The sequence below is a fragment of the Daphnia magna genome, unplaced genomic scaffold, assembly GCF_020631705.1.
Source record: "Daphnia magna isolate NIES unplaced genomic scaffold, ASM2063170v1.1 Dm_contigs210, whole genome shotgun sequence".
Lineage (NCBI taxonomy): Eukaryota > Metazoa > Arthropoda > Branchiopoda > Diplostraca > Daphniidae > Daphnia > Daphnia magna.
Genome location: NW_025533178.1, coordinates 88964 through 108135, shown reverse-complemented (window position 1 = coordinate 108135; position 19172 = coordinate 88964). Strand labels below are relative to the sequence as shown.

The window sequence follows — 19172 nt, the reverse complement described above, 5'->3', positions numbered from 1 at the left end:
GAGGGACCATAGCGTAGACCGTAGTCTTTTGTCCCTTGTAGATATGAGAAGATTTTCTTAATGGCTGCCCAGTGTGCTGCTTGTGGGTTTTCACAGAATTGTGAAGCTTGATTTAAAGCAAAAGCTATGTCTGGGCGCGATGACAGCATCAAATACATGAGTGATCCAATGGCCTCTTTGAAGGGAACTTGGATCGTTTTCTTAAGATTTTCTTCTTTATTCAGGAAAACTCCAGGAGTGGCTGGTAGACTAGCAGGATGGCATCCGTCCATGTGAAAACGTTGCAAGATTTTTTCAGTGTATTCCGACTGTGCCAGGTAGAGCGTTTTTTCTTTTCGGTTTCTGAAGATTGATAGGCCTACAAAGTGGTTGGCCTCAGATGATCTCATCTCGAAGTGGTCTGCAAGATAATTTATTATATCAGATATTGCTTTTTTGCTGTTACTACAAACCAGGCCATCGTCCACCCATATGATGACCATGGTGAACTCCTCCTTGTGGTGGCGATGGTAGAGACAGGGATCAGATTCGCTTGGGACGAGACCAAACTTGCGGAGAAAGGCATCGAAATGTCGATTCCATACGCGTGATGCCTGTTTTAAACCATACAGGCATTTGTGTAGGTGGCATACCATGTTTTCTTGTCCAGCAGTAATGAAGCCTTCCGGTTGCTCCAGATATAATTCCTCCTCCAGTTCACCGTAGAGAAAAGCTGTTTTGATGTCCAGCTGCCGCATTTCAAGATCGTAGACTGCGACGAATGACAGAATTAACCTAAGAGTGTCCTGTTTTGCCAATGGAGCGAAGGTTTCTTCGTAGTCTACGCCATAACGCTGAGAATACCCCTTGGCGACTAGTCTTGCCTTGTAGCGGGGAACAGTGCCACGTACGCCCGGCTTGATTGTGAGGACCCATCGGGATTTGATTAAAGATCGGCTGGGTGGAAGTGGCTTTAAAGTCCAAGTTTGATTGCGTAAAAGGGAATCATATTCTTCCTGGATTGCTTGCTTCCAGTGCAGGTGATCAGGTGAGGTCATGGCATCAAGATAGGTCTTGGGCTCACATGATTCGGCTGCTGAAAGAAGTGATTCATCCCATCGTCTTTTCGGCTCACGAATTCGAAGAGGATATTTGGAATGGCGAACGTGACTGTTCGGAGCGTTGGTGTTGACATCGTCCTGTAAATGGATATTAGGCGACGGAGGATTGGCTTCTGGAGTGGTAGATATGGAAGGTGGATAATCTACAGAAGGTGTTGGTGGAAAAAGGTCAATAGTAGGAGATTCTGGTAGCAAGATTGGATCTGAAAGATTATTTTCGTTGTGCGGCGGAGAAGGCGTGGTATCGACATCGTTTTCTGGCATGGCTTCTTTGGGTGCGCTGGCTAATGGGCCTAAAAGAAGACGTCTCGCTGCAAAATCATTATCAGATGTTGGGTCTTGTCTTGATGTGTCAAAAACTTGTTCGTTGAAGATTACGTCACGACTGATCCTGATTTTTCTTGTGATTGGGTCCCAGAATCGGTAGGCCTTTTGTGTGGCGCAATACCCAACGAAATGGCAGGTGACACTCTTCGAGTCGAGTTTTCTTCTTTCTGCCTTAGGTACGTGGATGTACGCAGTGGAACCAAAAATCCTTAAATTGGAGACGTCTGGCTTTGTGCCAAACCAGTTTTGGTATGGAGTGTTGGGGGCCGTCTTGGTGGATACACGGTTTAGCGTGTAAACGGCGCAGGCAATGGCCTCTCCCCACAGTTCCAGGGGAACGTTCTTGGCATGGATGAGGCATCGGGCAGCTTCCATTATGGTTCTATTAGCTCGTTCGGATACACCATTTTGTTCTGGGGTGTGTGGCGCCGACGTCTCTAGTTTGATTCCATGGTTGGATAGCCATTCTTTGAAGTGATGTCCTATAAACTCTCCACCGTTGTCGGCTCTCAGCGTGTGAACCATTTGGCCAGTCTCGGTTCGCAGATGATTCACGTACTCACGGAAGGAGTCAGCTACTTCTGATTTCTGTTTAAGAAAGAAGACACTTCGGTAACCACTAAAATCATCAGAAAAAAGAACAAAATATCTTGATCCTCGAGGCGTGGCCACGTGCATAGGCCCGCATACATCGGAATGTATGAGCTGACCAACTTGTATCGCTCTCGTTCTTCCTGATTTGAATTTTGAGCGCTCCATTTTTCCTGACATACAGCCTGTGCAGGGATGAATGCGTGATACATCATCAATGGGTAGAATAAGGACATTTACCATTTGTAGAGACGCCATCTTGCGTATCTTTTTGGTGCTTGTGTGCGCTAGTCGTTGGTGCCAAACGTCGATAGATGGCGGGGCAGGTGTCGTGAAGCATGCCCAGTCACAAGGTGGGTCAACTGTGATGGCCAAGTGGTAAAGTGTTCTGCCAATGCGCTCACCGACCATCACGACGGTATCATTTTGATTGAAGCTCACGTTGGATTCAATGAAGTGTACTGAAACGCCGACTTCTGTTACTGCGGCTATGGAGAGCAGATTGACTCCAAGATTAGGCACAAATAGGACCGTTTCGATTTTGATTGTCCGTTTGGTTCCATCTACAAGTGCCGTGAATTCAATACTGCCTTGACCGTGTACTTGGAGTTGAGCACCGCCTATACCCTTCACGAACCACGTGTTGGGTTCCACGGCTGTGAATTCTTTGAAGAATTCTCGTTGATCTGACATATGCTGCGTCGCGCCGGAATCGGCAAACCAATCTTGAGAGCGTCGCGCTATGAAGCAGGTGGAGTTCGATATAAAGCTGTGGTCTTGATTGGCTTCTGATGTGTCTTGATTTGGTCGATCCGACATCTGTTTCAAAGACATTCTGTTCATCGGGAGAAAATCGGTCACTGCGGCTCCGGTGGCGTTTGATTTGGCTAAATCATCTCGCTTTCGTTTTCGGCACTCTTCATGCGTGTGCCAATCTTTATTGCAATATGTGCACTTCACGTATGGCCGGTATCTTGCTGAACCATTGCGGTGGTGGCCGCCTCTTCCTCTATCGCCTCTGCCTCGACTCGCTCGACCACCTCTTGATTCACGCGGACTTGGTGCATAGGTGTTTGGATAATTCTGGGCGAAGAATGAGGTATCGGCCGCGTCTTGTTGACCTCTTGACCAGCGCAAAGTGTTGGATTCTTCTTTCAGCAACCGCGATGTGAGGAGTGACATCGTGCGTTCGTTTACTGGTACACTGTCCCATATGGTTGCAAAGTTTCGATAGCTCGGTGGGAGCGTGCATATTATTTTTGTCATGATCTGAATATCAGTCATTGGCGCGCCCACGTCACTCAATTGTGATGCCAGGGTCTCGATTTCAGTGATGTGGGACATCACATCATGGCTCGGTTGGTACTGATATTCGTAGAATCTGTGTTGTAGCACGTGCTGATTCTCCGCAGCATTCTGAAGGTGCTGTGCAGAAAGACGAGTCCACATCTCGAAAGCAGTTCTGCAGTTGATAAGCGTTCTTTGCTGTTGAGGCTCGATCGTTGCAACGAGATAATTGCGTGCAAGGACATCTTTTCTCATCCAGTCGCTTATCGCCACGTAGTTAATTACTTCTCCTTCATCATTCAGTTCCTGAACGAAAAAGAGGTTCATGAATATTGACAGTATTGTAAATTGTATAAAAGCTACACGTTCAATGCTGCATTTGGGAGATAATGGAGGTGAATATGGGTGATGGTACGACTTGCCATGAACATGCAACATGTGATGCTCCTCAAGTCTATCTTGGGTTGATACGAGTAGGGATAATCTCAAATGACAGACACTGTGTGCTTTGTGAAAAATGTATACCTGTTCTGGAAGTGTTTCATTTCCATTTACAATGTGCACGAGGTCGTGTTGCTCAAGTTTGAGCCAACATCCAAATTTCCAGAGGGGAAAGTTCTTGCCGTTGAATTTGATCACATGGCTGACTTCTCTAGTTGGTGAATTTGCCATCTTGTCTTTGGAAGGTGTGCACTGGGCCCATAACCTGTTCGAAGTAGACAAGGATTCAACTAGGCTTCTGTTTTGAATAAACACAGGCTTCTGTATTGACTGTACAGGCAAAGTACATCTCTTCAATGCATATCGAAATGTGTACATAGAATATGCAATACATGAGACTGAATTACAGAGATAATTACCTGAGTCTGATCAACTCGGATGAACAAAGGAAAAACTCAAGAGTCTCGATACTACGAGATTTGGAACACAGAAGAATAACTTTAGACCTGATTTCTTGATACGAAAAGGTTTGATACAAGTTGACGAGTGACAGCGTGGTTTCAGCAGACGGGAAGAAGAGAGAAAAAAAGACAAGTTAGAGCACTGCACAGTTAAGGTAGAAGGCCGAGAGAACTCCCGGTTGTGCTGCCACCACTCCCGTTTGTGTTGCCACCTATTGTGTGTTTGCTTACGTATTCCAACAAACAGGATCAAATATACATGTATTCAAGAATACACTATGATACCATGAGTTTTTACTTCTATATATAAAGAGGATCAAATATACTTGTATTCAATGTAAATACACTGTTATATTATGAGTTTATACTTCTACATGTAAACAGAATCAAATATACTTGTATTCAATGTGAATACACTCTGATACCATGAGTTTTTACTTCTATATGTAAACAAGATCAAATATACTTGTATTCAATGTGAATACACTGTTATATTATGAGTTTTTACTTCTACATGTAAACAGAATCAAATATACTTGTATTCAATGTGAATACACTGTGATACCATGAGTTTCAACTTCTATCTGTAAACAGGATCAAATATACTTGTATTCAATGTGAATACACTGTGATACCATGAGTTTTTACTTCTATATGTAAACAGGATAAAATATACTTGTATTCAATGTGAATACACTGTTATATTATGAGTTTATACTTCTACATGTAAACAGAATCAAATATACTTGTATTCAATGTGAATACACTGTGATACCATGAGTTTTAACTATATGTAAACAGAATCAAATATACTTGTATTCAAAGTGAATATACTGTGATACGATGAGTTTTAACTTCTATTTGTAAACAGGATCAAATATACTTGTATTCAATGTGAATACACTGTGATACCATGAAATTTTACTTCTATATGTAAAAAGGATCAAATATACTTGTATTCAATGTGAATACACTGTGATACCATGAGTTTTTACTTCTACATGTAAACAGAATCCAATATACTTGTGTTCAATGTGAATACACTGTGATACCATGAATTTTAACTTCTATATGTAAACAGGATCAAATATACTTGTATTCAATGTGAATACACTGTGATACCATGAGTTTTTACTTCTATATGTAAACAGAATCCAATATCCTTGTATTCAATGTGAATACATCGTGATACCATAAGTTTTTACATCTATATGTAAACAAGATCAAATATACTTGTATTCAATGTGAATACACTGTTATATTATGAGTTTATATTTCTACATATAAACAGAATCAAATATACTTGTATTCAATGTGAATACACTGTTATATTATGAGTTTATACTTCTACAGGTAAACAGAATCAAATATACTTGTATTCAATGTGAATACACTGTGATACCATGAGTTTTAACTTCTATATGTAAATAGGATCAAATATACTTGTATTCAATGTGAATACACTATGATACCATGAGTTTTTACTTCTATATATAAAGAGGATCAAATATACTTGTATTCAATGTGAATACACTGTTATATTATGAGTTTATACTTCTACATGTAAACAGAATCAAATATACTTGTATTCAATGTGAATACATTGTTATACCATGAGTTTTTACTTCTATATGTAAACAGGATCAAATATACTTGTATTCAATGTGAATACACTGTTATACCATGAGTTTATATTTCTATATGTAAACAGAATCAAATATACTTGTATTCAATGTGAATAAACTGTTATACCATGAGTTTTAACTTCTATATGTAAACAGGATCAAATATACTTGTATTCAATGTGAATACACTGTTATACCATGAGTTTTTACTTCTATATGTAAACAGGATCAAATATACTTGTATTCAATGTGAATACACTGTTATACTATGAGTTTATACTTCTATATGTAAACAGAATCAAATATACTTGTATTCAATGTGAATACACTGTTATATTATGAGTTTATACTTCTATATGTAAACAGAATCAAATATACTTGTATTCAATGTGAATACACTGTTATACCATGAGTTTTTACTTCTATATGTAAACAGGATCAAATATACTTGTATTCAATGTGAATACACTGTTATACCATGAGTTTTTACTTCTATATGTAAACAGGATCAAATATACTTGTATTCAATGTGAATACACTGTTATACCATGAGTTTTTACTTCTATATGTAAACAGAATCAAATATACTTGTATTCAATGTGAATACACTGTTATACCATGAGTTTATACTTCTATATGTAAACAGCATAAAATATACTTGTATTCAATGTGAATACACTGTTATACCATGAGTTTTTACTTCTATATGTAAACAGATTCAAATATACTTGTATTCAATGTGAATACACTGTTATACCATGAGTTTTTACTTTTATATGTAAACAGCATCAAATATACTTGTATTCAATGTGAATACACTGTTATACCATGAGTTTTTACTTCTATTTGTAAACAGGATCAAATATACTTGTATTCAATGTGAATACACTGTTATACCATGAGTTTTTACTTCTATATGTAAAAAGGATCAAATATACTTGTATTCAATGTGAATACACTGTTATACCATGAGTTTTTACTTCTACATGTAAACAGCATCAAATATACTTGTATTCAATGTGAATACACTGTTATACCATGAGTTTTTACTTCTATATGTAAACAGGATCAAATATACTTGTATTCAATGTGAATACACTGTTATACCATGAGTTTTTACTTCTATATGTAAACAGCATCCAATATACTTGTATTCAATGTGAATACACTGTTATACCATGAGTTCTTACATCTATATGTAAACAGGATGAAATATACTTGTATTCAATGTGAATACACTGTTATACCATGAGTTTTTACTTCTATATGTAAACAGCATCAAATATACTTGTATTCAATGTGAATACACTGTTATACCATGAGTTTATACTTCTATAGGTAAACAGCATCAAATATACTTGTATTCAATGTGAATACACTGTTATACCATGAGTTTTTACTTCTATATGTAAACAGGATCAAAAATACTTGTATTCAATGTGAATACACTGTTATACCATGAGTTTTTACTTCTATATGTAAAGAGGATCAAATATACTTGTATTCAATGTGAATACACTGTTATACCATGAGTTTATACTTCTATATGTAAACAGCATCAAATATACTTGTATTCAATGTGAATACACTGTTATACCATGAGTTTTTACTTCTATATGTAAACAGGATCAAATATACTTGTATTCAATGTGAATACACTGTTATACTATGAGTTTTTACTTCTATATGTAAACAGAATCAAATATACTTGTATTCAATGTGAATACACTGTTATACCATGAGTTTTTACTTCTATATGTAAACAGGATCAAATATACTTGTATTCAATGTGAATACACTGTTATACCATGAGTTTTTACTTCTATATGTAAACAGCATCAAATATACTTGTATTCAATGTGAATACACTGTTATACCATGAGTTTTAACTTCTATATGTAAACAGGATCAAATATACTTGTATTCAATGTGAATACACTGTTATACCATGAGTTTTTACTTCTTTATGTAAACAGGATCAAATATACTTGTATTCAATGTGAATACACTGTTATACCATGAGTTTTTACTTCTATATGTAAACAGGATCAAATATACTTGTATTCAATGTGAATACACTGTTATACTATGAGTTTATACTTCTATATGTAAACAGGATCAAATATACTTGTATTCAATGTGAATACACTGTTATACCATGAGTTTATACTTCTATATGTAAACAGCATGAAATATACTTGTATTCAATGTGAATACACTGTTATACTATGAGTTTTTACTTCTATAGGTAAACAGAATCAAATATACTTGTATTCAATGTGAATACACTGTTATACCATGAGTTTTTACTTCTATATGTAAACAGGATCAAATATACTTGTATTCAATGTGAATACACTGTTATACCATGAGTTTATACTTCTATATGTAAAGAGGATCAAATATACTTGTATTCAATGTGAATACACTGTTATACTATGAGTTTATACTTCTATATGTAAACAGCATCAAATATACTTGTATTCAATGTGAATACACTGTTATACCATGAGTTTTTACTTCTATATGTAAACAGGATCAAATATACTTGTATTCAATGTGAATACACTGTTATACCATGAGTTTATACTTCTATATGTAAACAGCATCAAATATACTTGTATTCAATGTGAATACACTGTTATACCATGAGTTTTTACTTCTATATGTAAACAGGATCAAATATACTTGTATTCAATGTGAATACACTGTTATACTATGAGTTTTTACTTCTATATGTAAACAGCATCAAATATACTTGTATTCAATGTGAATACACTGTTATACCTTGAGTTTTTGATTCTATATGTAAACAGGATCAAATATACTTGTATTCAATGTGAATACACTGTTATACCATGAGTTTTTACTTCTATATGTAAACAGCATCAAATATACTTGTATTCAATGTGAATACACTGTTATACCATGAGTTTAATCATCTATTTGTAAACAGGATCAAATATACTTGTATTCAATGTGAATACACTGTTATACCATGAGTTTTTACTTCTATATGTAAAAAGGATCAAATATACTTGTATTCAATGTGAATACACTGTTATACCATGAGTTTTTACTTCTATATGTAAACAGCATCAAATATACTTGTATTCAATGTGAATACACTGTTATACCATGAGTTTTTACTTCTATATGTAAACAGCATTAAATATACTTGTATTCAATGTGAATACACTGTTATACCATGAGTTTTTACTTCTATATGTAAACAGCATCGAATATACTTGTATTCAATGTGAATACACTGTTATACCATGAGTTTTTACTTCTATATGTAAACAGCATCAAATATACTTGTATTCAATGTGAATACACTGTTATACCATGAGTTTATACTTCTATATGTAAACAGCATCAAATATACTTGTATTCAATGTGAATACACTGTTATACCATGAGTTTATACTTCTATAGGTAAACAGCATCAAATATACTTGTATTCAATGTGAATACACTGTTATACCATGAGTTTTTACTTCTATATGTAAACAGCATCAAATATACTTGTATTCAATGTGAATACACTGTTATACCATGAGTTTTTACTTCTATATATAAACAGCATCAAATATACTTGTATTCAATGTGAATACACTGTTATACCATGAGTTTATACTTCTATATGTAAACAGCATGAAATATACTTGTATTCAATGTGAATACACTGTTATACCATGAGTTTTTACTTCTATATGTAAACAGGATCAAATATACTTGTATTCAATGTGAATACACTGTTATACCATGAGTTTTTACTTCTATATGTAAACAGCATCAAATATACTTGTATTCAATGTGAATACACTGTTATACCATGAGTTTTTACTTCTATATGTAAACAGCATCAAATATACTTGTATTCAATGTGAATACACTGTTATACCATGAGTTTTTACTTCTATATGTAAACAGCATCAAATATACTTGTATTCAATGTGAATACACTGTTATACCATGAGTTTTTACTTCTATATGTAAACAGCATCAAATATACTTGTATTCAATGTGAATACACTGTTATACCATGAGTTTTTACTTCTATATGTAAACAGCATCAAATATACTTGTATTCAAGGTGAATACACTGTTATACCATGAGTTTTTACTTCTATATGTTAACAGCATGAAATATACTTGTATTCAATGTGAATACACTGTTATACCATGAGTTTTTACTTCTATATGTAAACAGCATCAAATATACTTGTATTCAATGTGAATACACTGTTATACCATGAGTTTTTACTTCTATATGTAAACAGCATCAAATATACTTGTATTCAATGTGAATACACTGTTATACCATGAGTTTTTACTTCTATATGTAAACAGCATCAAATATACTTGTATTCAATGTGAATACACTGTTATACCATGAGTTTTTACTTCTATATGTAAACAGCATCAAATATACTTGTATTCAATGTGAATACACTGTTATACCATGAGTTTTTACTTCTATATGTAAACAGAATCAAATATACTTGTATTCAATGTGAATCTGTTTGTTCGGAAGGAATCGTGTGTCTAGCGTTACCTTACCGAATTGAGTTGTAAATAATTAAAGTTGATGACACAAGTTTGAGATTGCGACGCTGACTGTATTGTCTGACTCGTTGGATAGATAGCTTGAGACTCTCCCGGCCCGACCCCCTCCAAAATATGACATTGACACCAGGGGGGGAAAGGGCACAAAGAATCAGTACAGTCGGGCGGGTGACAAGGGGCCACCTATCGGGGGCCCCGAAGATCGTATTCCCGTAAATGGGCCGGAATCCTGGTTGTTCGGCCGGATCTCATCGTCGGCCGTTGGGGACGTCTTTCGTTTCCAACATACTCCCCACCAGAGCCCATGCCTTGGGCCTCGACCTCGCCGACGTCAGTTGCGGCCGGATTGGCCACATGATCATCTTCTTCGACGTCAGCTGGATCGATCGGAAGCAATGGGAATGGAGCCGGATCGGGTGGATTTGGAAATTGCGGAGCAGTTGCTTCAGCTGGCTCCGGATTCAATACACCGTCTGCGATCTCCACATCTTCCGGTTGATCTTCTCTAAGTTCTACGGGATACAAACATTGAATGGCTCGGGTTAATAAATTACCGGATGGGAACTTGACGATCGCGGATCGGACTAAGCCGTCGCAGCTGGGGAGTAATTCCTTGACTACTCCCGTCTTCCACATGAGTCGTTTGGAAAGTTTGTCGTGGATTACGACAACTTCTCCGACGCGGATTTTTCTACCCGACGCTCCCTTTGCGTGAAAATTATCCAGCTGCATCAGGTAATCGGAGACGAACCGCGAGCACAAGTTGCTGACGTAGTCACGCCTGTTCTGATCCATTTTCTTAAGTAGTTCACTTGTTGAATCGGGAGCCAATAGGTTGACTGCTGGCTCCGGCGTAGCACAAGTTGAACGACGATTGTTGAGAAACTGATTCGGAGTGATCGGGAGCGGATCGTCCACTCCTTCGCCAATGTAGTTCAACGGTCTCGCGTTAATCACACTTTCCGTTTCGATTAAACTCACTTCCAGCTCGTCGTATGCGAGACATGCGCGCCCGTTGGATCGTCTCAAAAGATCTTTTGTGATCCTCACCATCCTCTCCCAAAATCCGCCCCACCATGGAGCGAGGCTAACAGAGAAGATCCAGCTGGTTCTTCTCATGGCGAGGAGGTCGTGAACGGATGGGTCGGATCGAATGTTTTTAAGATATCGAGACACACAGCGGAATGTTTGGGCGTTGTCACTGTACATCACTGACACTGGGCCTCTTCTGGCGGAGAATCGACGGAAAGCTAACAGAAAGGAGCGAGCCGTCATGTCCTTGGTTAACTCCAGATGAATCGCTCTCGTCACGGCACAAGTAAAGATGCACATGTAACTTTTGGGTTGCTTTTTGTTGACTTGTTGTGTCGGATCCGGTTGGTCGCCATCGTCTTCTTCTTCGGGAGCTTCTTCGGTGGGAAGCTCCGCTGCATCCGGGTTCTCTTCTTCTGGTGGAGGTTCCGGAATGACTTGTTCGACGGATGGCGCCGACTTGGATTTCCTTTTCGGAGTCGTGTTTTTGTAGTACAGCGGGCCAGCGAAATCGGTTCCGGTTATTTCGAATGCCCTGGCATCGCGGAGTCGGTTGGCTGGTAGCGGCGCTGCTATTTGTCGGAAAGGAGGTGAAGTCAGCTTCTGGCACTTCACACAGGCGAACCAAACGTTTCTCACTTGTTGGCGTCCTTTCACGATCCAATATTTTTCTTTCAGTTCTGACAGTGTCGTCTTTACTCCTGTGTGTGAATTAAATACATGTTTGTTAGTTATTAACATTTTTACAACAGGATGGTTTGCTGGGAGAAGGATCGGTGGTTGAATGTCTCGATCCCTGAGGGCGAGCGCCACTCTTCCAGTGACTCGGATGAGTCGATCTCGATTGTCCCAGACCGGTCGGAGCGATGCGATTTTCTCCTTTGGGTGAATCTGCAGTCCGAGCTGGAGTGTCCGAAAAGCTTTGGGATAGCGTTCTATTTGGAGCTGTCTGCAGATGGCTAGCTCCGCTTCGTTCAGCTCTTCGGTGACTACCTTGTCGATCGTTATTTCTTTTCCGGCGACTGTAATGACTTCTTTTAGTTCAAGTCCTGGGTCGCGCGTTCTTTTCTTCATACGGTTGAGTGCTCTGAGGACCCAGGCTGTTCTGAAAAGTAGTTTTGTCCATGTAGAGGTTTTGTCGAGGTACCATTCAATCGGCTGGGCTGTTTCGACTGCTGCAAAGGAGACAGTTGCCGTTTTCTTTGTCTCCTCTTCCTCGATTTTCTCTTGAGTTTCGGTGGAGTGGTTTTCTGGAGAATTCGGCCATTCGCTTTCTCCTTCTGTCAGCCAGGCTGGTCCGTGCCACCAAAGTTTCGATTCCACCAGCGCATGCGCTGGCGCTCCCCGCGAAGCGAGATCGGCTGGATTCTCCAATCCGGGGCAATGTCTCCACCAATCCGCGTTGGAAAATTTTCTGATGGTTTCCACCTGGTTTCGCACGAACGGTCTCCAACGGTAAGGATCTCCTCGTATCCATCCAAGTGTGACGAGGGAGTCTGTCCAGTAAGTCGTTTTCCATGACTCGGTGTGAAGGGAGGTTCGGATTTTCTCTCCTAAACGAATTGCTAACAAAGAGCTTAGTAGTTCGAGTCTGGGTAACGTTACTTTCTTTTTTGGGAGAGGTGCCACTCTGGTTTTGCTTGCAAGGAGGATGGTGTAGGGAATTCCGTTCTCCAGTCGGAGCCGTGCGTAGGCTACTGCTCCGTAGGCTGCTTCTGATGCATCGCCGAACACGTGAATTTCTGCGGAGACGATGGAAGTTTTTGAATATCCAATCCATCGTGGGATCTCCAAATGATGTAGATCCTTCAGGCCTTTCATGATGCTGCTCCAGGTGTTCTTCACTTCGGGTGTGGCGTCATCGTCCCAACCTATGTCTCCTTCCCAAAGTTTTTGATAAATTATTTTTAAAAGTAGGACTGTAGGAGCTAGGAAACCAATTGGGTCGAATATCCTTGCTGATATGCTCAGAATTTTTCTTTTGGTGATTTTTTCTCCTATCTGCACGGCTGCTTCCATTATAGATGTAGGGTCAAATTTAAATGAATCGGAGCTCGTGTCCCATCTAAGACCCAGTGCCTTTTGCTGGCCGTCTATTGTGGGTGAAAGAATTCCGACAATCTGGTTCGACATTTCTTTTTCGGTGAGAAAGTCACGGAGCTGCTTGTTGTTTGTTGCCCAGCTCCTCATGTTGAGTTGGGCCTCTGAGAATAACGTGACGGTTTCTTCTACCGTAGTTATGGCTGTTGGCACGTCGTCTGCTCCTCCGAGGTAGTCGTCTACGTAAAGCTGCTCTTCTATCTGCTCGACTGTCGTAGAAAATCTAGATTTGACTGAGAGCAAATGTTTGTTAATAGTGACTCTTAAAAGGAATGGACTTGAGCTTAGCCCAAATGGAACTCTTTTCCATTTGTACGCGATGAAATCGGAGTTGGGTTCTTCCGGTTTTCTTGGCCATAAAAATCTGACAGCTTCAGCGTCTTCGGGCTGCAGCGCGATGTTGAGAAAGGCCTTTTCGATATCCGCAATCCAGGCGATCCGGTTCATCCGGAAGCGCATTAAGACCGAGAGGAGATCAGGATTAAGATTTGGTCCGGTCTCCAGAACATCGTTGAGGCTCGGTCCATATTTGGATCTTGCGGCGCCGTCGAAAACTGGTCGGATTTTTGTGGTGGCCTTGTCTGTTCGGTAGACTGGATGATGCGGTAGATAAGTGTGGAGGCCATCGTAATTGAAATCAGCCTCTTCCACAAATCCGTTTGCTATGAGTTGTTCGATTTCTTTTGTGTAGTTGGCCAAGTCGACTGGAGATTTTCGGAGCTTGTGCAGCATGCTTCTCAGTCTTACTGCTGCCATCTGGTGGTTGATTTCCAGTCTCCATCTGTCAGTTGTCCATGGTATTGGCGTGCAATATCTGCCGTCTTCAAATCGCGTGATTTCTTTGCAGAAGGAGCGGAATTGATCGTCCTTCTCCACAGCAACGCAGTCGTTTAAGTTCGCGAAATTTTCTAGACGCCAAAATAACGACATATCAAAATTTAACTTCTCCATTTCAAACCTTTTTCTTTCTTTTGTTGAGTCGAAAAAGCAGATTTGTTCAGAATTTTCTGGTAGTGGAAGGAGACTGGAGTTTCCTGTCTCCCTGCTTTCCGACTTGTTTGATTGGATGCTGTTAAAAATTTCTGATGGCTTTGAGGTGATCTGTGGTAGAGAGCAATTTGAATTGATTAGTAGTTGACTGACAATTGATTGACTTTGCTTCGATGTTGTTTCTTGGGATGGACCGCCGATGACCTTTCCAAGTTTCGAACTGTAGGCTCTGAGTCCGCACGGGCTTGTAATTGCTGGCTCGTTGAACATGATGTTGAACATTTGGTCCATTCCAACAAGAATTCCGACGTCCTCGTCTCCTCCTTCACGTTCGAAGCGGTCGTCTGCCAAATTTTCATTTTCCAACCACAGCTTTCTTGCAAATTCTGTAGTTTGGTACGTGCCGGTGCTTCCTACTTTGTCGGTTGCCTCCAAAGCTTCTATGCGCACCGTTGGGGCTCCTGGCCAGGTGCCCCGCACCGTCATTTCGACCACGTTGTGAGTTTCTGCTGGAGGGGCCTCTGTCTGGCGGAAGGCCCTGGTCGCGATTTGTTCCACCTGGATTATCTTCAGTTGAAGTTCTCTTGAAATCTGCTTTTTAATCCATGTTCTATGGCTGCCGTCGTCGAGGAAGAGAATTGCTCGGATCTGCTTTCCGTATGGGCCTAAAATGTAAACGGTTGCTGTTTTGAGAATAATCTCACCAAAGGAGCTTGCGCACGCTGTAGTTGAGCTGCTTCCAGCGGCCGGTTTATTTGGGATTATGGTTGAGGATCCGAATCTGGTATCTTTCTCGGCACACAAGGATGTGTGGTGCTTTGCACGGCATCGCTGACACCTGTGGGGATTGAAACAAACGGTGGTCTCGTGTCGACCGAAGCAGTTTGAGCATCTTCTTTCGTTGGTGATGACTGCCTTTTTTCTTTCAGCTCCATTGGGCAATTCGTGGCCCAATGCATCTCCTTGCAGAACACGCAGGGCAGCATTGGCTTTCTTGAAGATGATGCTGTCGCTTCTCTCCTTGGTGGTGGTGGGCTGCCATTTCTTCTTGTTTTGCTTGGATGGTTTGTTTGTGGAGTCGGCTTGCTGCTGACTCCGAGCTGGGAAGCTGTCGGTGTTGTTGCTGGTTTCGGTTTCGGTTGCGGAGAATTTTGGGCCGGCTTTGGTGTAGTAGCTCTCAGACGGCTGAGTCGCTCTGCAGCTTCAACTTGCTCTTCGATAAATTTTAACACTTGATCAATGTCTGTTACCTTGTTTGTTGCGGATTCTGCCCACTTTTCTTGAAGTTTGAGTGGGATCGAGCGTAAAATGCTTGATCCAAGGAGGCATCCGTGGCTCGTTCTTGCAACTCCCAGTGTCTCCAACGCGTTGATATGTGACTGGATAGTCAGCTGGAAGCACCTGAGCGCCGCGGTATCAGCCATGTCTTTCACTGGTTGCAGCGTGGCTAATTTGTGGGTGTGGGCCTCGATCAGGACGTCTGGTTTGCCGTACATCGCCTTCAGTAGATTCACTGCAACGGTGTAGTTGGCGTCTGTCAGCTCAAGGTTCTCCACGCACAGCTGTGCTTCACCTTTCAAGTAGTCTTTAAGATATCCAAATTTTTGAACTGCCGGAATGGCTGATTCATGGACGGCTGCGTTGTAACCTTCCCAGAAGGCCGTCCATTCGAGCACGTCCCCTTTGAATGGTTTAATTTGACGTTTTGGGAGCTTAGTCGATGCTGCTGGCTGGAGCTGCTGGTGCTCCTAGTGCAGCTGCTGCTGGAATGGCGGCAATCAGTTGTCGGAACAAGTTCTGTTGATCTTGAAATTCTTGTTGACGGATGATTCTCTCTTGTGCTCTTGCAGCGTCTTGATTCATTTTTTCTTGGGCCCTTATGGCGTCCTGATCGGCCTTTTCTTTGGCCCTGATGGCGTCTTGATCGGCTTTTTGCCGTTTTCTTTCTTCAGCTTCTTTGAGTGCTTTGAATTCATCCTTTTTTCGCCTGACGATCACGTATGCTGCGTTGCACTCATCCTCCAGAGCGATCACGCTTTCGACCTCGGCATCGAATTGTGCACGGGTCGCGTTTGATGCATCCATGTCTCTGGCGACCGCTTCTGAGAGTCGATTGTATTTAGCTTGCATGCTTTTTAGACTGGTTTCAGCTCCTAGCAATATATTGTAGATTGTTAGGTCTATTTGTACGATGTCGTATTGCTGGATGTTGTGGATCCAGCGTCTGACGTGGCCCTTGATGGCCCTCCGGGATGTTTCGTTCGTTGGGGTGGTCATCTTGGGTGTGATTGGATGAAGAAAATATTTAAAAAAATTTTTTTTTTTATTGTTTAGCCTGTCTTTGTTGTTGTTTGCTTGAGGTGTCTGCTTCCAGTTCTGAGTGCAGCGCCTCTTGCGGTGTTTTTTGATTGAGTTGCTGCTTCAAGTTTTGAGTGCAGCGCCTCTTGCGGTGTTGTTGGAGAGTGGCTGCTTCAAGTTTTGATTGCAGCGCCTCTGCCGTTGTTGTTGGAGAGTGGCTGCTTCAAGTTTTGATTGCAGCGCCTCTGCCGGTGTTGCTGGAGAGTGAAAGTTTTTCGTCTCTCCCTTCTCTCAGTAGGTGGCGTGACGAGCGGCGGGTCGGCTAAGTTTTGGCTCGACCCTAGTTCACCTAATCGCCTTCGGAATGCTGTGTTCTGTCTGCTGAGGGAAAAAGAAAAGGGTTTTTGTTATGGAGTTCAGCTGTTGCTTATCTCCCATCTGATGTAAGAAGGCTTTTTTTTTTTTTTTGAATATTATTAAAGTAAATTTATGGAAGAAAGACACATCCTGTATTTATCGACGACAAGACGACATTCCTAGAATACAGTGATGTTATTGGAACAATGGAGGGAATCTAATTTCCTTCTTGTTGCTCCGCCAGTCTTCGAATCCAGGCGATCCTGGATTTGGAACTTTCTCTGGGGCTCTCTTGCGAGTGCATCAGTAGCCCCCTTCCTCTTGCTCGGCCTTGCCGTGTTGGCTCTGTTGGTTTTGGTGGTGTCGGGATGGGGGCTTGTATCGGCTCTTCAATTGAGAGGCTCTCGTAGAGAAACTGCAGAGTATCGTCCTCCTCGCTGTCCTCACCTCCAACTGCCCCTTCTACTCTTTTCTCTTTTCCGCCAACGGCTCCTGCTTCTTCGGCGGCGGCTGCCTGGACTGGTACGTTTGGTTGATGTTGTTTGGGGCCGTGAAACAGCCCCCTGGTGATCCGGAAGTCTTGAGTGGCAGGTGCCGATATTTGTCTGGCGAATTCGGCTCTCTCAGCCGGTGTCGGGAAGTATCGCCTTGGAGGAGGGTCAGTGGCTGCAAATCGATCCAAGACCCGACGGAGATTTATTTCCAGCTGTTCGGGTGATGGGCCAATGATGATTGGATCGTCCGGACGGGATGGTGGTATGATTGGCCTGTTGCGATATTCTTCACGCCGACTTTCACGTTGACCTTCTCTGGTGTTTTTGTATAGTGGCTCCCGGATTGGGCCCGTCCATGGGGCAATCTCTCCTCGTAGGCGGGCCAAGTGCCGCTTTCTTTTTTGTTCGGGCCTAATTTTTGCTGAAAAAAAGGAGCCCTTTCTTGGAGCTCCACTAAAGTGGAGCGTTGAGAGAAAAAAAGAAAAGGTCAAGTTGTGAAAAATTGATGCAGGAATAAGCAGAGAAAGAGACAGATCAATAGTAAACTTTCTGAATTTAATTTAAGTTGATGTTTAGGGAGAGAGAAAGAAAGAATTATCAAATGTTTTTACTTTTAAAAAGGTCAAAAAAGGAAAGGGGTGAAATGCTTTTACAGTTGAGTGTGTGTGTGTGTGAGGCGTTCAGATTTTCTGACGCCTCAGGCCGCCACGCGGTTTGTCAAAAAAATGGCGATGACGGCTAGACGAATTGTCGAAAAGCACACACACATATACACTTAACTAAATTTTTTGGAAATTTGATTAAAGGGAGAGTTTTAAGTTTGATAGTAAGAGCAGTTTAAGTTGAAAGAGTCAGTGGGTCTTTTGTTGCCAAAGAGACCCGAACGCTTTGCCGAGAGGCGTTCAGTCAGTTTCACAAAAAATATACCGGTTCAAAAAAAGGAAGGTTCGAAGGACCATGTTCGGAAGGAATCGTGTGTCTAGCGATACCTTACCGAAATATTTTTAAAAAAAAAATTTTTTAAAAAATTTTTTTTTTTTTTAGGTTTTTTTTTTTTTTTTTTTTTTTTTTAAAAAAATTTTGAATTCTTCCCGCCCCGCCCCTCCAAAATATGACATTGACACCAGGGGGGGGGGGGAAAGGGCACAAATAATCAGTACAGTCGGGCGGGTGACAAGGGGCCACCTATCGTGGGCCCCGAAGATCGTATTCCCGTAAATGGGCCGGAATCCTGGTTGTTCGGCCGGATCTCATCGTCGGCCGTTGGGGACGTCTTTCGTTTCCAACACTATATGTAAACAGCATCAAATATACTTGTATTCAATGTGAATACACTGTTATACCATGAGTTTAAACTTCTATAGGTGAACAGGATCAAATATACTTGTATTCAATGTAAAATACACTGTAATATTATGAGTTTTTACTTCTATATGTAAACAGAACCCAATATCCTTGTAAACAGAATCAAATATACTTGTAGTCAATGTGAATACA

The 19172-nt window shown here is 40.9% G+C and overlaps 2 protein-coding genes and 2 pseudogenes across 2 annotated transcripts; all 4 read right to left on the bottom strand.

Annotated features, from left to right (window-relative positions):
* Positions 1–10552: 10552 nt before the first annotated feature.
* On the bottom strand, positions 10553–11199 carry LOC123467636. The gene has a single exon (XM_045167496.1). The coding sequence runs from the start codon at positions 11197–11199 to the stop codon at positions 10588–10590; it is 612 nt and encodes a 203-aa protein (XP_045023431.1). The 3' UTR covers positions 10553–10587.
* LOC123467631 lies at positions 11075–11891 on the bottom strand (annotated as a pseudogene).
* Positions 11892–12131: 240 nt separating this feature from the next.
* On the bottom strand, positions 12132–16803 carry LOC123467635. Its single transcript, XM_045167495.1, has 4 exons — positions 16251–16803; positions 15802–16207; positions 12184–15721; positions 12132–12137 (listed from the first exon to the last, which is right to left on the bottom strand). Exons 1-4 carry the CDS (start codon positions 16801–16803, stop codon positions 12132–12134), a joined length of 4503 nt encoding a protein of 1500 aa, XP_045023430.1.
* A 681-nt stretch (positions 16804–17484) lies between these two features.
* LOC123467634 lies at positions 17485–18634 on the bottom strand (annotated as a pseudogene).
* Positions 18635–19172: the final 538 nt, after the last annotated feature.